General features: G+C 31.8%; 1 protein-coding gene across 1 annotated transcript; it reads right to left on the bottom strand.

Moving 5' to 3' along the window:
• Positions 1 to 806: 806 nt before the first annotated feature.
• fw (CUB and Sushi multiple domains furrowed) lies at positions 807 to 18857 on the bottom strand (the record flags this gene model as incomplete). The annotated part of the gene is made up of 16 exons (XM_088241944.1): positions 807 to 1835; positions 2167 to 2455; positions 2936 to 3301; positions 3934 to 4173; positions 4594 to 4773; positions 5058 to 5231; positions 6716 to 6950; positions 7600 to 7898; positions 9282 to 9458; positions 10159 to 10308; positions 10396 to 10522; positions 12535 to 12698; positions 13067 to 13189; positions 13268 to 13363; positions 15354 to 15572; positions 18681 to 18857. Coding segments are annotated over 16 exons (3317 nt in total), but the record flags the coding sequence as incomplete, so codon positions are not given.
• Positions 18858 to 19417: the final 560 nt, after the last annotated feature.

Below are 19417 nucleotides of genomic sequence, written 5' to 3'. Positions count from 1 at the left end.
TGAACTATCCAACTGATAGTGCAAATTTCATTTTAAAGTTTGGCAAATTTAGAGTTTAAATGGCAAATTTTGATTGACATGTGCAAAATAGAACTCAATCACATATTTAATTAGTCGAATTGAAAGTTTATCAAGGTATACTGAAATTCATATAACATAAAACCAAACATAAAGAAGAGTATCATCAGTTTTACGAGGGCCAGTCAGATAAGATACAAGCATAATATTACAATATATTATTGTTAGAAAAATTACAAATAAATAACTCCTTCCATCAAATACATTCACATTTATTTTTAAAAATATGAAAATATGGTAATTTAAATTGAAATGAATTATTTACAAAAGAGATTTTATTTACTTATAGAAGTGCACTAGAAAACGAAATGTTTTCACACATTTGTTCATGACAGTTATAATTCATAGAAAAAGTATGATTATTAGTGGCATCTCTCTAGTTCAGTGGTCAGCACATCATACTAGCATACATACTAGATTCAAAAAAATATTGAAAGGAATATTGCGGAGTAGATTTTTCTAGATGCTTAATGAGTGTGATGAAATTTTAATTATTATGTGAAAATTAAGAATATAACAAAATACCTACACTAGTTTTATTATATATAAATATGATAGTAATATTTATTTTTAATTTAAATGAAAATTTTGGTACATATTTTAAGCAGTTAGATATTCCATAAAAAAACCATATTTTTGTTCGTTTATATTTCAGTAAACAAAAATTTTTTAAAAATATTTTTAAAAAAATATTTATTTCTGTCATTCACCTGGAACATTTAGTATTATTTTTCTGAATTTATCACTCGGATGAAAAATACATTTCTTTTTAACTTAATTCACTCATCTTATAAGTCTAAGTCTTAAACCCAAAATGTAGCTTATTTGCCATAGTATGCATGTACATATTGTTGCTTACACTATAACTGAACGTATGTCAATTTAGATGGGTTTTTAGGAGAACAAAAAACCTTTTAATTTAAAAATTAAATTTTAGAATCAGAGATCTTGAAAAATAAAAACAAAACATTTTTTTAACTACATACCTGGGTTTTATAATGTAAGCGACGATATGAGAATGTGTTTTTTGCAGAAATACACAAAATTGTACTTTTGCCTAAAATTGTCAGCTCTTCTTTTCAAAATCACCGTTGGTTAGAATTTGCGCAACAATTACATTATTATCATTATTGGTTGGTGAAAGAGTATGACAGAGTTGAAGCGGGGTCATTACATCATATAATTAAGTTTGGGAAAACAAATTAATCGGCACGGTAATTTCTTCTCTGTACCAATATTGCATAAACAAATATATATCTCTGTTTTTTTTTAACTCAAAAAAACTGTTACGATTGTAATTGACGGTATTGCTCTGCGAATTCTGACCACTAAATATATATCACTAATAGTCCATAAGATTAACATGCTTCAAGGAGAAAGGAAGTTTATTTTAAAGCACAAGTCTTACATTCAACGTAAATACATTAACTTTGGAACTTTTTAATCGAGTGTTTTTTCAACGTACAGCGACTCCATTAATTGTCACCATTGCACCAGCGCCGTGGACTCCAGGCTCCGGTTCATAGGTAGTGTCTGAATCTCCACTCTGGCTATGGTTATACGCATTGTTATCAGTCAGATGATCTCCATAAGGAGCGTCATAAACGTTGTCCTGTACGTGATCATACAGGTGATTTCCTCTGAACCCATTCATACCATCATGAAGAGAGGCGTAACTCATCACTGCTGCATTTTGGTCCTCTTTTCTTTCTGCACCTTCAATATTTTCCGTATTTTTCACCGGTGTGGCTTTTCGTCTAGAGAAGAAAATGAAAATGTAAATATAGATGTACATTTATATCAGATTGTAAGTTATGGTAGGCTGCATAGTAATTCAAGAGGAATCTGAATTCATTTACTTAAAAAAGTTTGATATTAAAATAATCGACATATTATATATATTACCTACATGAAAATAAATTACTGAATGCGTTTGTAAAGATATATATATATTTTCGAGACTTGTTTTTTAAAAATTTATTCATTATTTTAAATAAAATATTATGGTAAATCTAAATTATAGTTGAAAATTAAATTTACTAATCCAATATCTATAATATTAAGCATGAGCGATGTTTTAATACTTACAATCTCAAGTAGATAATTCCCAACAGAATCAACAGGAACAAAACTAATCCGCAACCGATTCCAATACTCAGTGCTAAATTACTGGAGTCTTGTGTTTCGTTGGATATAAGTTCGCAGGTTGGCTCTTCACCAGACCAAGTACCGTCATCCATACACTTCCTTAGATATTGGCCAACGCGTTGGAAGTGCGGTATACAGTGATATTCGACACCACTTCCGTAGAACGTTGAGCCGTTAGCTATGATTACTCGGCCATTTTCAATTGTACCAGGGTGTTTGCAGTTAATGGCTAGAAAAAGAAAAACATCGCATATATAACATATTTTTTTGATGGTATTCCAAAAGCACATATTCAGTTTATGTTCATAGTTATTTTGCCCACTCCATGTTCCTGAATATCTAACTAAGGTGCTTTACTGCATCTTGCTAACTACAACTCTTAAGGTCTATCTGGATCTTTTAATATTACCATGCCTAGTTATCATATTTAAAAAATAAACAAAGTCAACAAATTTCACTTGTCTTGAAAAGCTGGCAGTAACAGGTACAGTTAAGAGTAAGCGAGCAAAGACAGTCATCTACAAAATGGACTGACTAAATAAAAGAACTAATGGGACCAGGAGGAATGGAGATGTATTAAGATACATCACCATTCCTCCTGATATAAGTATCTAGTGCCTGGTATCCCCGAAGAGCACAACACTCAGCATTGAGCAAGACAAAGAAGGAGAAAAAGAAGACGATTTAGTGTCCTTTAATATGTACTTACGTGTACAAGATGGAGTTGTGCCACTCCACATCCCCTTAGTAGAACAAATTCTGGTAGTGTTTCCACCAATGGAAAAGCCTTTCTCGCATGAGTAATGTGCCTTTCCCCCGACACTAAACGAGTTGACTGCCACAATAAGTCCAGGACCCAGCTGTTGATTTTCTGAAGGATGTCTGCATGTTATTTCCACGCATTTTGGTTCCTCCGAGCTCCATGTGCCATTATCTTGGCATAATCTTCTTGACACTCCATCCAGTTGATAATTTTTGTCACATTCATAAAGAACCGCAGCTCCGTAATATGTTGCATTCGTGGCCAGTGTAACTTTTCCATGGGCAATATCGCCTGAGTTTCCACAATCAACATCTGAAAACATTGCATGATTTAGTCATTCAAATTGCACTGATAATATTAAATACTTCAGATTAATCTAATTTGATAGTCGAAAGGGACCCAGATTCAAAATTGTGATTGTATAAGGGTCTTTTTAAAACTAACAAGAATACAAAATATAAGTACATAATATACAAATATTTACATTTAAAAATGCAATATTTGTGCTGGAATACTGAACAAGAAAAAAACATTGAAAATACCACATTACTTCGCTTTAATTTGAATATTGAATAACATATGTATATCTCTGTCATTTAAAGGAAAAAATTGTTGACAAAAAGAAATAAAATACAATTTTCTAATAAAGCGTATCTCAATGAAGATGCATATTCCTTGAAATACAGGGTAAGTCAGTAGGTGGTCTATAGTACAGTAGTTTTCACATTTGTTTGGATAAAATACTTAAAAATCATGTTTATTTCAAAAACAAAATATTTGGTGAAAAAAAAAACCACTAAAGTTTCATACAAAATTGCTGATTTATAAAGTTTTTATTGTCTCCAGTAAAGTTATTATTTAGTGACTTACGTTGTATTAAAATGAAGGTTGCGAATAAATACTAATAAAATGATAATTATGAATGTTTAGGTAATTTTACATACATTGACAGTGCGGCGTGTCACCACTCCAAAGACCAGTATCTTCGCATGTAGACAAACTCTCTCCCATTACTTTGTAGCCTCTCTCGCAGCGATATTTGACAAGAGCGCCAATCTTGTATGTTGTTGATGCAGCATTACTCGACTCCAGGGTACGGATTAATGTACGCCCATACATTCTGTCATTTCCAGTGACTGATAGAATACTGTGTTCAGCGACAATCGGCTCGGGGCAACGGATTTCTGAGATAAATTATTACAACATTGTATTATAAGAAAAGATAAATATTGAATTTGTAATCTTACAATACTATATATTTAAAACAGTAATTAGTTACGATGGACTTAGTGATTTAAAGTTTTTAAATGCCGTTAGGCAGGCGACAACATTTTCACTAATAATAAAACCTAATATATGTAGATACATACTCATTTAAAAAACTTATCTACAAAAACTATCATATATCATAAAAACTTACCAAATAAATGTTTCTGAGTATATACAGTCCAAAAGATTTCAAAATACTTGTTCTTGGCCAATAAGTACGTAAAAGTTGGCTGGCTCCTCTGAGCTTGAAAATGTAGACCAAGCTAACACGGTCTACATTTATGGCATACAAAATTTTTAAATAAAGAAAATTATAAATACATGTTATATACTACCTTCACATTTAGGGGAGTTATCACTCCATTGGTGATTTTCCAGACACTCTCTTATAGGTGAACCAACGAGTCTATAATTATGTGTACAGGAATATCGTATAAGGCTTCCGAGGTGGGTTGTTCCATTGACATATTCAGCTACTCCATATAACATTGGAGGGATTTTGCCACAATCGACATCTGTAAAAATATCAATAATAAAGGGTCCCATTATAGTTAATTTATCAGTCAACCAGCTCACTTAAACCTAAAAAAATATTACACGAGCTTTCAATTATTCACTATAAAATAAATCTGCATCATTAATTTCGTTTTTTCACACTCATCTTACTAATGAACTGGATTATCGATTTCTAACGACACATCACTAAACGCTGCTAGCAAATAAATTAAAACACACTATGCAGTACATAAATAAAGAAATTAACTAAGTACGATTATTACAGTTTTTTTCAATTACTTACATTCACATATGGGTGACTCCCCAGACCATTCTCCATTATTATTACAGGTGAAAGTGTTTTCTCCAATAAGTTTGTGACCAATCTCACAGTGATATTCTATAGAAGAGTGTACATTCAAGTCGTATCCCACCACAAAACCCCCTGGTGGAGCATCTGGCTCATTACAGGTTATTACTGAAATAAAAATTTGATATTAGATTCTAATTAAGGAGAGGTATTAGGGTAGCGAGCACGCATGTGTTAGGTATTTTATATGATGCACAAAAACACGTTTTTCATAGGTAGATGTAATAACAATACCTCAAGCGACGCCACGTCCGTCTGACTCCGATGTTGATCTCAGGCTGAGATATTAAATACTAAGTTTGCGTTCATCAGAAAATAATTATTCACTCCATACAAATTTATACGAAAATTGGGCACGGTAAAATCAATGAAAATTAAGAATGCTAAAGTAAATTACTGAACAAATACACATGTAAATAAAAAACATTATTAGCTTTATAACTTTCTTCAAATTATCAGCTTTAGTATTAAAAAAGAAGTTTGAAGTTAACAAGCAAGTAAGTAAGTCGTAAGACATTTTTTCCCATATTTAGATAGGATTATCTTATATTACACAGAGAAATTATTTTTCTTATTTTAAAAATATTTCAATACATGTCGGCATGTCAGTATTGACGCTCACTGTACACCTTGTTTGCCTATTGCACGCCTTTAATGGTTATTACTTAGATACCTTATGGATATTTTGTGAATTATTAATGTTTTTTATCATTTATCATTTATTTATTTATTCATATATATGTACATTACAAAATAAAATATCTTAATTCATACATATAGAAATAATTAGGTAAAATTAGGTATATATAAAAAAAAACACATTAGCATACATAATATCCAAAGAATAATATGTTACAAAAGTAAGAGAATCTTGTAACGAAAAACTCCCTCAGAGACGTGAAAAATGTCAATGTCCAAAGTGATATTGTTCAACATAGAGATAGCCCTTCCAACAGGCATAACCATTGGCAGGTTGGTGCAACACGACATTATGTATCTATCTATTTGTTTTCTCACTTTTATATTTCGAATAATGCATTTCAACGCGTAATTAGTTAGATATTATATATTATATATTCCGAAGGTGGGTCAGTTGACCCGAAACCATTTGATTTAATTTTACAATCTAAATGGTGTAAACAAGGCATGTAATATGTATATAAACATAATGAATAAATTTAGTTGACAATTACATAGTTTGTATAAGGTGATTTGTTTGTATGAATGAATACACTGAATTTTCATAGTTATAAAAAGTGGATGTGTTGAAATACATGTATTATTGCTCAGGCTTTACAGAATTATAATATCTGTATGCAAGAGATAAACTACCGTAACTCCAAATATAATGAAATTGAGTTATCACTTAATTATTTTTATTGACTTATTATGAATTTTTTGGCTTACATAGTTTGATAATCTATTAACAAAAAAGCCACTGAACTTTCTCATACAAGATCATCAAAACCGTACATAATATGTTTGTGTTTAAGGATAATATTGTCAGTATCTTTTAAAAGTGAGTTATGAATATGAATAAAATATTAATTACTAACATTAACTATGATTTATACACGGAATAAAATTCTTACAATCACAAGATGGTGTATCATGAGACCATTTTCCTTCTCTGGTACATGTGAGCGACTCCACACCGTCCAACCAATGGTCAAGATCGCATGTGTACTGCGCAACACTTCCATAAGTCGTAGTTCCATTGACGAGGCGGAAAGATCCGTGGTCTATCTGAGCTGGTGTTCCGCAATCTATATATTTGCAGGATGGCGGAGTGTTTGACCAATTACCACCCAGGTTACATATTACATTCTAAAAAAAATATTATCCTTTTAGTGTTTGATCACAAGTATAAAACTCTATGAATGATAATATTAAATAATCTAACCACTAAAAATACGAAAGTAATGTTGTACACATTTTTTTTAGTTGATGTAGTCACTTCACCTCTTTCACCTAGTGTTTCAATTATCAGTGCGTTTGCCTAAATGCAAGAGGTCTCAGGTTTAATTACCGACGTGGTTGATAAAAAATATTATTTAAAAGGGTGTTTTTACACTACAATATTTCATAGTCCCTGGACTGGCACCTGAAGCGTAAGATCATCTTATCTTCACCTAAGAAAAATTATCAAGATATGTTCCAGTTACTGTACTAATGCAGTGGCCTATGCGCTATTAGGTGTGGTTAGGGAAATGATAATGGCAATGATGTTGAGCTATTTCACTGGCCCATAGGCACATTCCAGAGTGTCAAATGTATTAAAGTGTATCTCCTACATTACAATTCAATTGCAGTTTTGATAATAAAAAAATGAAATATAATGAAGAAAAAAAACAAAAAGGAGAAGAATTTCAATGCACATAATTATACTGACAAACGTGTAACTCAGTTTCCTGTCTAGAACTGTTGTTATCTGTTTATAGACTAGAGTTTTGAAAGCATTGTCATTTTTTCTTACCGGTTGTCCAAAGAGAATGAATCCAGAGTAACACTCATATGTTGCAACAGATCCTGCTTTATGTCCATTCACAGTGACAGTAGCTCCAGAAATAGATGGTGGGTCAGGGCACCAGTCAAATAGACATTTGGGAGTCTCCTTTGTCCATTTTGCATTATCCCCGCACTCTCTTCCCGCATCCCCGATGAGTGTGTAGTTCTGTTCACAGCTGTACACTGCTACTGCTCCGTGGGTTGTGCGCCCTTCTGGTAATGTTACAGACCCATGGTCCAAGGAAGACAGCGGCCCACAATTTACATCTTAAAAAGAACCAGAAAGTGAAACATTAGAAATTTTCTTACCACATGCCTTTTTTTACGTCAAATTATTTTAATTTCTTTTTGTCAAATGTATTTTATAATAACAATTAGATTTCCTCTTAAAAAATAAAATAAAAAGCAAAGTGACATGAATTATAAATATTAAAATTAAAATGTAAACCCATCAATTAGGATACATCATTTTTATTTCGAAGACAGCCCATGTTAGCTCGCTCCGCTTATTTAAAGTGTGTACATAAATATTTAAATACAGTCGAACTTGGTTATAATGATCACGGAAATAGCGAGATCTCGGATATAATGAGGAAACCTCCGTGGTGCAGTGGTCAAGACGCTTGACTCACACACGGAAGGTTCCGGTTCGATTCCCGATGAGAACACAAAAATTAAAATGTAATTTTTCTCAAGCCTGGGTGTTCTGTGATGTAATTCACCACTGTAATTGGGCCTCCTGGCCTGTTGTGGTGCAAAAAAAAATAAGAAAAATAAGAAATAAGAAAAATAGTTGACATTTTAGTTTGTGGTTTTTTCCATACATTTATTCACTTTTATAACGAGCTTCTTCTCGGACATACTGAACTAAATATTGTCAACAGTTGAGCAAAAACTCTTCAATTGTTTGAAAACATAATTTTCTAAATAAGAACCCAAGTAATAAAATCCATATGGGAGACTAACTTATTACGGATGCTGCTGGGCGTTGGTATCGGTTTGCGTTTATGATACATTACAATTTACAACTTCTTTTGTAGTTTATGAATGACATCCTTGTTTCGGGGGTTTATAATATGTTTTTTTTTAATGTTCTATGGTCAGTGCATAATAAACATAACAAGTGCGTGATTTTAGATAAGTTAAAACCTTACCCTTGAATTGTAAACATGACTTCTAACAGAAGTGTATCAATTTGCAAAAAAGTGGCCGTTAATTGTAAAATAGAACGTGGCTCGAAATATGTTAAAGTGTGTAAAAAGTTTTCTCTATTCTTATCACATTGTCAACATTGTGGACAAATACAAATGTTTATTTATCTGAATTTGAAATTTAGAAACTGGTTTGTTTGTAAGCATTTATTATAATTTTCAACAGTGACAATATGCAATGACGATTGGATTTAAAAAACTTTTCACTGGTATAACGAGTAATGCTTATAAGGAGCAAATTCAGTCGTCTAAACAACCAAGTTTGACTGTATAACCTAATAATGATACATTTGTTTGTCCAATATTGACACTTATAGTGTGGTTGACAAACAACTAGATTCTACAACTTTAATTTGTTGTCATTCACTCTCCTTTTTAATTACCTTTATAGAATTATCAATTAACAATGAAATAAATGGATTATGTGTTTTGTACTCACATTTGCAAGACGGAGCCCTTGAACTCCAGAAAGCATCTTGTTCGCAAGTCCTCATTTTGTCACCAATGAGCATACTACCCGACGGACACGAATAGGAAATTTGTGATCCGATCGAGTAGTTTTTCCCTTCTAGCGTTGTGTTAAGCTGTTTGTCAGGGCTACCACAACTTGCCGGAGCTAAAATGTTAAATTTATTATCTCAACACCTAATCCGTGCATACAGTCTCTTGTACTCTCTAAAATTATAAATTTCACATAAAGTAATGATTGCCATTCACTATTTAATACGCATTCGCATAAAAATATAAAATACGCAGGTGAAAATATATTTCATTAAAGTAAATAAGACGCAAATCAAAAAAATACAAAATATAGCAATATCAATAATCAGCGCAACACAACAATTATGAAAGCAACATACCGGATAATAATGTCTATCTGTCCGCAAATCTAGACTAAAAATATTCAGATTTTTAAATACAATGAATTCCGATAAAAAAATCTGAAATGGATTTAGAAAAATTAAATGTATTTTCAAAATCAATATGGAGATTGTGGAGAAATGTTTCAATAATAAATTTGGGATTTAGATAAGATTTTAATTAACAAAGGTTTGCTTGCTTTAATCCGAAATAAAGACTATCTCATTAGAATTACACAATCTAAAGAAAATCGTAAAGTGTTGGAAATTTACAATCAAAACACGATTTTCAAGAGAAGGTTAATTTTAATTGTTAAATACCTAATGATTTATTGTTAAATTAAAAGCGCTAAACACAAATTTATATTAGACAACAGTTATAAAATTAAAAATGTATTGGATAAAACGTAGGTTACAAATTATTCAATGAAAGGAATGATTATCTAATAAACTCACTATATTGACAAATCCAATGTAGGTAATCTAGGTTACACCCAACATCATTCCAAAGCCAGAGTCTTCCTCCGTCAAGAACAGCACAGTTCTGTTCTCCATTGTAATTATTAGGTTGGTCTTTACCCCAGGATGGTTTCTGAATGACACTTCCTAGAATAATAATTGCGATGATTAAAACCACAAATATTTTTTTAGTTACATATTTTATATGGAGGGATTAATCATTAACACACTTACCATTAACCCACTTCCAAATTCTAGATGTGAGTCCAGGTTCTTTTTGTGCTCCGACCCAAACTAGTTGAGTCTTTAATGACGGCCTTCGCCTCTCTAGTCCTTGTAGAAGGAAACTTGATGTGGCACCCTGAAATAAATTAAAGGTGATAAATATTTTTAATCATTTCAATAATTTGAAAACACAATTTTTTTACAAGTTAACATGTTTATTTTCTGTCTGTTTAATTACCTTCTTAGGATTTCACACGTAACGAGTATTTTTAATGTTGTGCTGGTTTCAAATAAATAAATTAATATGACATTTTCGTGAAATAAAGTAATTTTGTTTTATGAACCACTTTATTCGTTTACAGAATCGACTAGTTTCGGCAACAACATGTGGCCCTCTTCAGGGATTTTCAACAACTTTTTTGTCAATTTGTTAAATAACCCTGAAGTGGGCAATATCTTGTTGCCGAAACTAATCGGTTGTATAAACGAAAAAGTGGTTCATAAAATAAAGATGTTTTATTTCTCAAAAATATTATATGTGATATAACAATGATCCACAAAGTTAGTGCTACAAACATCCAAAATAAAATAAATTAATGACTGTTCTCTCTGTTTATAAATAACTCAAACTACACTAAACTTGTAAAATGTATTCCTTGGCATGGGGTTTCCCAGCGAGGAATCATATTGTTAATTCAATCATATAATGTATTCTGGTGAAATTTTTGATGAATAAAAATGATTTATCACTATAAAAGTATTTAACTAAAATATTACCTATTTAGAAAATCTCTGAAAGAGTCTCAGTTTATTTTCTTTGCTCAAAGACTTGAATTTATTCTGTTCAAGTGAGCAGAACTCTTATTCTGTCACTAATTTTGCTACGTAAGTTCATTCGTATCGTACGTAGCAGGAATGAAAGCGAAATATAATTTAGATTGCATTAGAGTGAGATGTATATGTTGTCTGCATATTGATAAAACCATATAAGTGACAAAATCTGAGAAAAAAAGTTATAAACGCAGTTGTATGTCATTTTTTTAGATTTATCAACTGATAAAATTCTCTACATCCTCCGAGGTTTAGTTCCAAAGTTATCATGTATAAAGTAATTTTTCTCAGTATAGTCAATAACGCATTTAGAGGGTTTTACAAGTATACTGACGATTTGAGATACAAAAAAACTTACCGAACAAAGTAGTGACAGAATAAGGGCTCAGTGGCCTTGTTCTGTGACTAATTCGTTTTATAAATTCTATGAGAGGGAACGAGAGAAAAATACAATTTTGATTGCGTTAGAGTGAGATGGATATATGACAAACGAACGAACTTACAAAATGGAATTGTAACAGAATAAGCCTGCAGTTTAAAGAAAAAAAAAGAAAAAAATGAAGTTGTTTCTATTTAAATTATTATGGAAATAAAACTTTGTTATTGGTGTTAAACAATTTTATTATTTTACAAGAACACTACTACAGTTTTGGGAGAGCACTCCTCCCATCGAGGTGATATAAAAGTTTTATAGTGTTCTTGTAAAATAATAAAATTGTGTAATACTAATAACAAAGTTTTATTTTCACAATAATTTATAAAGAATTGTCAATGCCGATTCAATTCATAATATTGTTTATATCGGATTATTTTGTGTATCTCATTTATTTTTTATATAAAAAAATGTTTTTATTCATTATTATAAAACTTTATTTTTCCTTTACAGTTTTTTGTATGGTTTTATTATTATTATTTTTGGTAACATAATTTGGAATATATAACGAACAAATTAAATATCATATTTAATATTGTATTCTTTCTTATGTATAAATTTCCGTTCAATGCGGGTTTTTACCTAAATAACTGAAAAACATTCAAGTATATAAAGAATCTTTGATGGACATTTTAAACAGTAAAACCTATTTATGTACCAAAAAAAATGTCTTGGGTAGGTAGGTACTCAGCACTGGATTGTTAGATTGGATTATTCCTTCAAAAAAAATATATATTGCTGCGTCAACCCAGTCTCTCTACAGCATACTTATTTCTTTATATTTAGATAATGTTTGTAATTATGCACGCCAGACACTCTTAAATAATTTGTCACTTATTGAAATTTTCAATTTAATGAGTTTTTTAACAATTTATTTGCTTTACCTGGAAGCCATGAGCTAAATCACCGCCTTGCTTAATGCAGTACTTTCTTGCTTCGTCAAAGGAACCCCCTTTGTTCACACCAAACTCATAGCAAGTCCTGTCGTAGGCAGCCAATTGAATGTCATCAGAGGCACTCGGTGGAGCACAACGATCATTGGAAAACTCTAAAAAACATCGTAAATGTAAAGATTAAATATCAGAATTTCAAAGACAGTAATCATGTTAAATTTCAGCATTTTTAAAAAAGAGTTATAAGTATGGGGAATAGGCATACATTTTGAAATAATATGCTAATTTTGCCATACTAGTTTAAATAATACAAAAGGAAGTATTGCATTTATTGACGATTGATTCATCCATTCATTGAAAAACTCAGTATTCAATTTGAAAGTTTAGTTAGTGTCAAAGTGCAAGAAATCCTATATTAGGTAGGTTTTCGTAAACCCAATGACCCTTTAATCTTGTATTGTGAACAGATATCTCTTTTTTTGTTTAATACGCTGAATACTTCAGATACAAAAAAGGGTCATACCTTCTGTTGTAAAAACTTCTACCTCGCATAGAGAAAGTGATCCTTCAACTCCGACCAACTGTAAGAAAACATGTTGTCCAATCAAGGGTCTGGCACAGGAAAATGTTTTTGTCACGCCTTCGTCTAAAAATGTTAACAATTCATAATTAATAATGTGTTATTTAGACATGTTTTACTGGAGAATTAGGAGAAATTATTTACCTATTGTGCCAGGAAACCATGCGCACAGAGGATTCCTTTGAAGATCAGAGCTGCTGTTACCTACTCTTATCTCTAAGTCTTGAAGAGGCTGATGACCTGTGATAAGAAAAATAAAGTTGATTGAGTTTTTTACATTATTATATTTTTTAATTATTCCATGTCCGCTCCCTAGTTGGAGCATATGGTGTCCACAAAGATCCTCCAAGCATCTCTGTTGGCTGCCAGCTCCTGTGCATCCTCCCAAGTCAGGTTTGCGTCCCGTAGTTCTGACACGAACCGCCGACAAACAGTCAGCAGTGGACGTCCAGGACGTCGAGAACCTGATGCCTTGTAAAGTAGACAAGCGTGGTTAAGGCTCTCAAGAGGCATCCGCAGCACACGGGCAAGCCAACTGTATCGCCTATGCTTGATGACAGTTGTCACCGTAGACAAAATGATTCGGGAATTAAAACAAGTTTAAGTTTAAGTTAAGCAAAAGTTTGTTTTGCAACAAAGTTTGAAGGGAAATAACGTAATATTATATATAATAATACTCCATAGCTTTCAACCAAAAAATATGTAGGTGATCTATATTTGTATATAAATCAAAGACCGTCACAAAAAATATGCTTATGAAGAGTTGAACTTTAATTTAAGGATGTCAGTGACAATTTGAAGTGACCGTGTATTCTACAGTGAATAGTGACGAACATAAAAAATGAAAAATTTAATAGTTAAAAACATGTTACACTTATTTAGATGTTTACCTTTTGGATAAACCACTTTAATTTTGAGTTACACTTCGACCGGTTTCAAGGTCTTCGTCAATAAATTAAATTAAACAGTTTAATTCCTGACGATGAGGTAGTAACCTCGAAACCGGTCAAAGTGTAACTCAAAATTAAAGTGGATTATAGAAATTTATAAACATATAAATAAATAAGTGTAAAATGTCATACCGCAAAGTGAAAAATGTTTTTGATAACAATAAAAACATGTTACTTTAGGAACTCAAAAGTTCACGCTTTATTTTAATACGGTACGCGATATTTAAAAATTATTGTTTTGACATTTGACTTGACAGTTGAAATTTTGCCTCCTGATCTTGTACTATTAATCTGTGCTCCTGATTGGCTACTTGAATCATAGACAAATAAACCTAAAAGAAGAAAAAAGAAGAAGGGCAAGTAGTTTACCCATTGAGTAAATGCATTGTTATTTTTTGCTCTACTTATGTAAATTTTAAAAGAAGTCATTTTAGGATAAAACGGAAAGAGTAAGATGGTTTGAGTAGGAGGACTTTCAACAAACAACACTATTATCATAGTAACTTGAATGATGTAGCTTTGAAAGAGTGCATTATTTTGTTGATTGATTTGGTGTTTATTTTGTAGAACTCTATATTTAAACTTATAAAAAAAAAATAGAACACTGATTTGAGTCTACCGACTACTGTCTACTGTTGAGTAGACTCAAATCAGTGTTCGATTTCTTATATTATAAATTTAAATGCATTATTTTGGCTAACATAATGCAGGGTGTTCTTTAAACCCAGTCACATCCGAAACCACGATGATCAGTATAAGAAAGAAAATATATTAGCATATTAAAAAAAATGTTTAGAACGAAGGAAGTTTTTGAAAATAAAGTATTTAAAAAAAAACAAATGGTTGCTTACTTCTGCAAGGGAGAAGCATGGGGGGCGCGGCCGTGCGGTTGACGGTGTATCAGACTCCCCCTCTCCCCTCCTCGTTTCACTCCAGCAGAAGTAAGCAACCATTAATTTGTTTTCCATTTTATTTTTTTAAAGATTTTAGTCGTTCTAAAAATTAATTTTAATGTGCCAATAAGTCTTTTTGCTCATACCGATCATTGTGGTTTTGGATGTGACAGGGTTTATGGATCACCTTGTATATTATTTATTTGAAAGCTCATAAATTGGTTTTCTGACTCGACAATCTAGAATTAACGCATTTTTTTTTATTAAAAAAAGGGTTTTGTAGCCAATAGCAACCGGAATTCGATGGAACCACTCTTATAATATGGGTATATTATATTTCTTCGCATCTTCTGATGACGCCGATGTGAAGGTTGGTCTACAACTTACCACAGCAGCCTCTGGTAGTTATCCTCACCACCCTGACTGGGTAGTGCCTCAGCAGGTTGACCTGCCACCAAGGAGAAGCTTCCCTCTGCGTCTCCGTACAGCGAGGGGCATCTTCTGCAGCGCCGTTACTGGAGCGAGCGCCGTCATTGCCGTTCCCCGCCCCTCCTCCACGCACTGTCGTTGACTGATTGGCTGGCTTCATAAATGCCACGTTCGTCCCTAAGAGAGAATACAGACTGATGAAAAAAACTCGATTTATAAGGCGAATTGAGGATACTACTTGCAAACCCGGCAGAATCCATTTTTCTTTATTTTGAGCAAATCACAAAAAACTGATACAATATACTTAACTTTAACTTTTTTTTAAACTTATTTTTTAAAATTATAATCAGTAAATATTTTATACGTAAGCAGTGAGGAAATAAGCTTAATTATGTCAAGAAACAGTAGTGAAATAATAAATGTAGTTTTATACATTACTAACTTTAAATTAAAGGTTTCCATGTTTGCAACAAAGCCGATAATTTAAAAGTCAAGTCTTACAAATTAAGCCTTATTTTTAACTGAAAATGTTAAAATTATTGTAAAAAATTGTATTCTGAATAAGTTTCAATTAATCTCTTACTTTTTTTAAATTTTTGATTTTGCCGGGTTTGCAAGTAGTACCCTCAATTATTTTATTATTCTTGTGTGTATTAATTACTGTTTTATAATATATTTGACTATATAAGTACTTATTTAGCTATAATATTGTACATTCAAGAAATAGTTGGTTTAGTCAGTATTGATTCGCGTTTAATGGGAGGGGACAGCAAGGTTAGTAATTTGTAGGGTGTGAAAAGTTAGCCTTGGAAATATCAGACAGGAAATCAGGATAACCATGATTTAGTGGGCATTCGAAAAATTCGATTTAGGTTAAGGCTTCCTTATAAATTAGGGTAAGAATGAACAATATAGTTTGTATTTCTATCGACACTGTCGCTAAATGACGCTTTTTAGTGGAATCTTTAATTTGCTTTCTGATTGCTTAATGTACCTTTTTATCAATTTTCATAACTATTTTGTTTTAAGCAGTACAATTCCTAAATAAATCGCTCAGTATAGCCGGTTAATTATATATTACATTAAATGTTATGTTAGAAAAAAAGGATTGAAACCTAAGTCTAGATTGAATGTAGGTAATCCGTCAAAAAAAGTTTATTTGGAGAACAGATTATTGCAAATATGTAATTCCAATTTAAAATAAGTGCGTTGGCAATATTTTTTTCATAATTCCATTGCAATGTTCTATTGTCGGCTTGTATGCTCTAAACCAGTTTTGATAATATTTCTAATTGATCAGATAAGTTGGGAAGTATTGCGCACATAGTCCAAGAATGCAATCATTATGAAAACGGAAGTTAAAAGTATTTCGTTATAAATGATTTATAAATAATGTGCATATTTAATATTTATTATATTTTTGTTACGTGTTTTGGATGCTCATTAAATTATTGTTCGCTTCCAATGATTAATTGATAGCACCTTTATAACCTAATTATTATATATTTGTAAATGGATAAGTAATTTATTCATTAAGGATGTTTTAGTTCCGTATGAGATACCGCCGAGGTAACAGCAGAATGAAAATGTAAAAATCGATATCATAATATCTATTGTATTTTTTATTATGATGAATTAAATAAGAATTAAACGTACGATGTATATTTATTAGGTAATATTTAGTAATCACGGTTAAAATAAGAGAGATAAGATTCATTAGTTCAGTATACCCTATAGCTTGTGTATCTTTGAAACCGGTCGGTAGAAAAAAAAAGTGGTTAAAAACAAAGTTTTTTTTCTGGTGGTTACTCACTTTACATTTAACTCCGAAACTGAGTCTTTTCAATGTGTTCTATCCGTACAATGCAAAAAAATAAATTGTGTATATCACTAAACGTAGAAGAAACATTCACATTCTATCACTTCTTCACAATATTTTAAATAATCCCATTTCGCCTGTTAATCTGAGAGAACTCTTTCAACCTCCATCACAGCACGGGCTAACTCTTCGTTCTAGGAACGAGAGAACCCTTTCAATACCTATTCAACGCTCTAATTTTTTTGCCTACTCTTTCACAGCAGTAGCTGCTCGATTATGGAATAATCTACCCACTAATGTCAGAGACGCCCCCTTCTTTATTTGCATTCAAATCACGTATATTGAAATATTTCCTTTTTACTTCCTCTTTCCATCCCTTTTTATCCCCTCCTCTCTTCACATTAAAGTATGGATATTTAGTCAATTTTTACTTCTTAAAAAAAACTGTTTTTATCAATATTTTGTTAAAAAAATATTAATAAACCAATAATATGTTCGTATACCACTGATTTTCTCAAATTGAACGGTTTGGGTTGGTATGAAGAAATTGCTTTAAGGCAATATACCCGCCTTTATGCATATGTATGAAAACTGTATGTGTATATAAAATGTTTAAATAAATAAAAAAAAATAAAAAAATAAACATCGATTAAGGAAACATTTTCAGTGAAACAATAATTCAATTTAGGTGAAAAAGTATTTTTTTAAAATATTTATTTTGCTTTGCTAACGCACATTAAATTGTGCGACATGAAGTTCTATGGGCAGGTATATAATGTTAAAACTCTGTTCTAATTGAATATGCAAGAAAAAATATAAATAACCAAAACTTTAAGGGATTCTTGTTTATTTTAATAACGGTAAACAAATTTTCCTATCTACTCGTATACAGAAAAAAAAAACAATCACGTTACATTATTTAAGAAGTCATATTTATATATATTTTCCAACAAAAAGGGTAGGTATGCTGCGGAATAGAAACATAATTAATTTTAACATTTGGACAAACTCAAATATTGTAATAAAACCAACTGGTCCAAGAAGAAGTAAAAAAAATGGAAAATTGTTTTCAGGCGTTGCCTAGTATGTGAAATAATTCAGTCAGATGAATATTTTCACAATAATAAAGGTTTCAGATATTTAACTTCACTTAAATCTTTAAATGGAAGAATTTAATAAACATGGATGTTTAAACATAACCAAAATGGTGAATGTTACACAGTGTGTAAAGTGGCCACTTAACCCAGTAAATGCTTAGACTTACATATTTTCATCTTTAAGGTATTCTCCGTCGCTGTTGTAATATGTTAACTTTATAGTCCATTTACAATAATATTTACGGAAAAGATTCACTCATCTGAGCCCTTACTTAATAATGGAGTATCATCTGAGGAATTTCAGACGAGGAACCACAAACCTAATACTATTATGAGGGTTTTATCAGCATTCCGACGACATTCTCTTACCGCAGAATGGAGGTTCGCCGCTCCAAGTTCCTCTGGGTGTACACGTCAGGTTAGAGGGGCCGAAGAGCTCGTAACCCTGGTCGCAGGAGTAGGAGACGGTGGTTCCGGTTATGGGCGGCTCCGAGGATAGGCGCGCCACGCAGTTGGGCGCCACAGCTGGCCACGCGCATTGCACATCTGGAAACAAAGAAATTATTAAATTCTATTTCTTATGACCATTCTTTACAGAATAGGCCTTTTTCAGTACTCGCCAAAAGTTTTGAAAAACTGTCTTGAATGAATGATTGGACGAAACATATACTGTTTTAACTTAATAAGATAAAATCCAACTGTGAATACCTCTATAGGACGATAATTAGTACATGGTCTTAAGAGGAAATGCGGTGGCAGAAAAATTTTTAGAATAGGTATTCAAACAAAGTTTTGATGAGTCTCCCATCGCCTGATTTTTTTGTTGATAAATTATTTTTTATGGGAGATAAAAAACCTCTAAAAAATTCTAAAACCCTTAAAAGTGCTGAAAATTGTGGTTCTATCAAACAGGCAGAATGGTGAATGTTAAAAGTAAGTAAACTGATCATTCAAACCAGCCAATGGCAGGTCATAATCCCTGTAAACGCCTAGATTTCCGTGTTCCCTTCTCAAAAATGAGTTGACTCTTTGTTGCAACTGATATATGTATTTTTATTTTTTTTCGTATTATTTGACAATTTTTTTTACGGAACATAACGAAAATG

The sequence above is a fragment of the Micrasema longulum genome, unplaced genomic scaffold (assembly GCF_059751315.1).
Source record: "Micrasema longulum isolate JH-2025_06_02 unplaced genomic scaffold, ASM5975131v1 h1tg003183l, whole genome shotgun sequence".
NCBI lineage: Eukaryota > Metazoa > Arthropoda > Insecta > Trichoptera > Brachycentridae > Micrasema > Micrasema longulum.
This window is presented reverse-complemented; position numbering and strand designations above follow the sequence as displayed.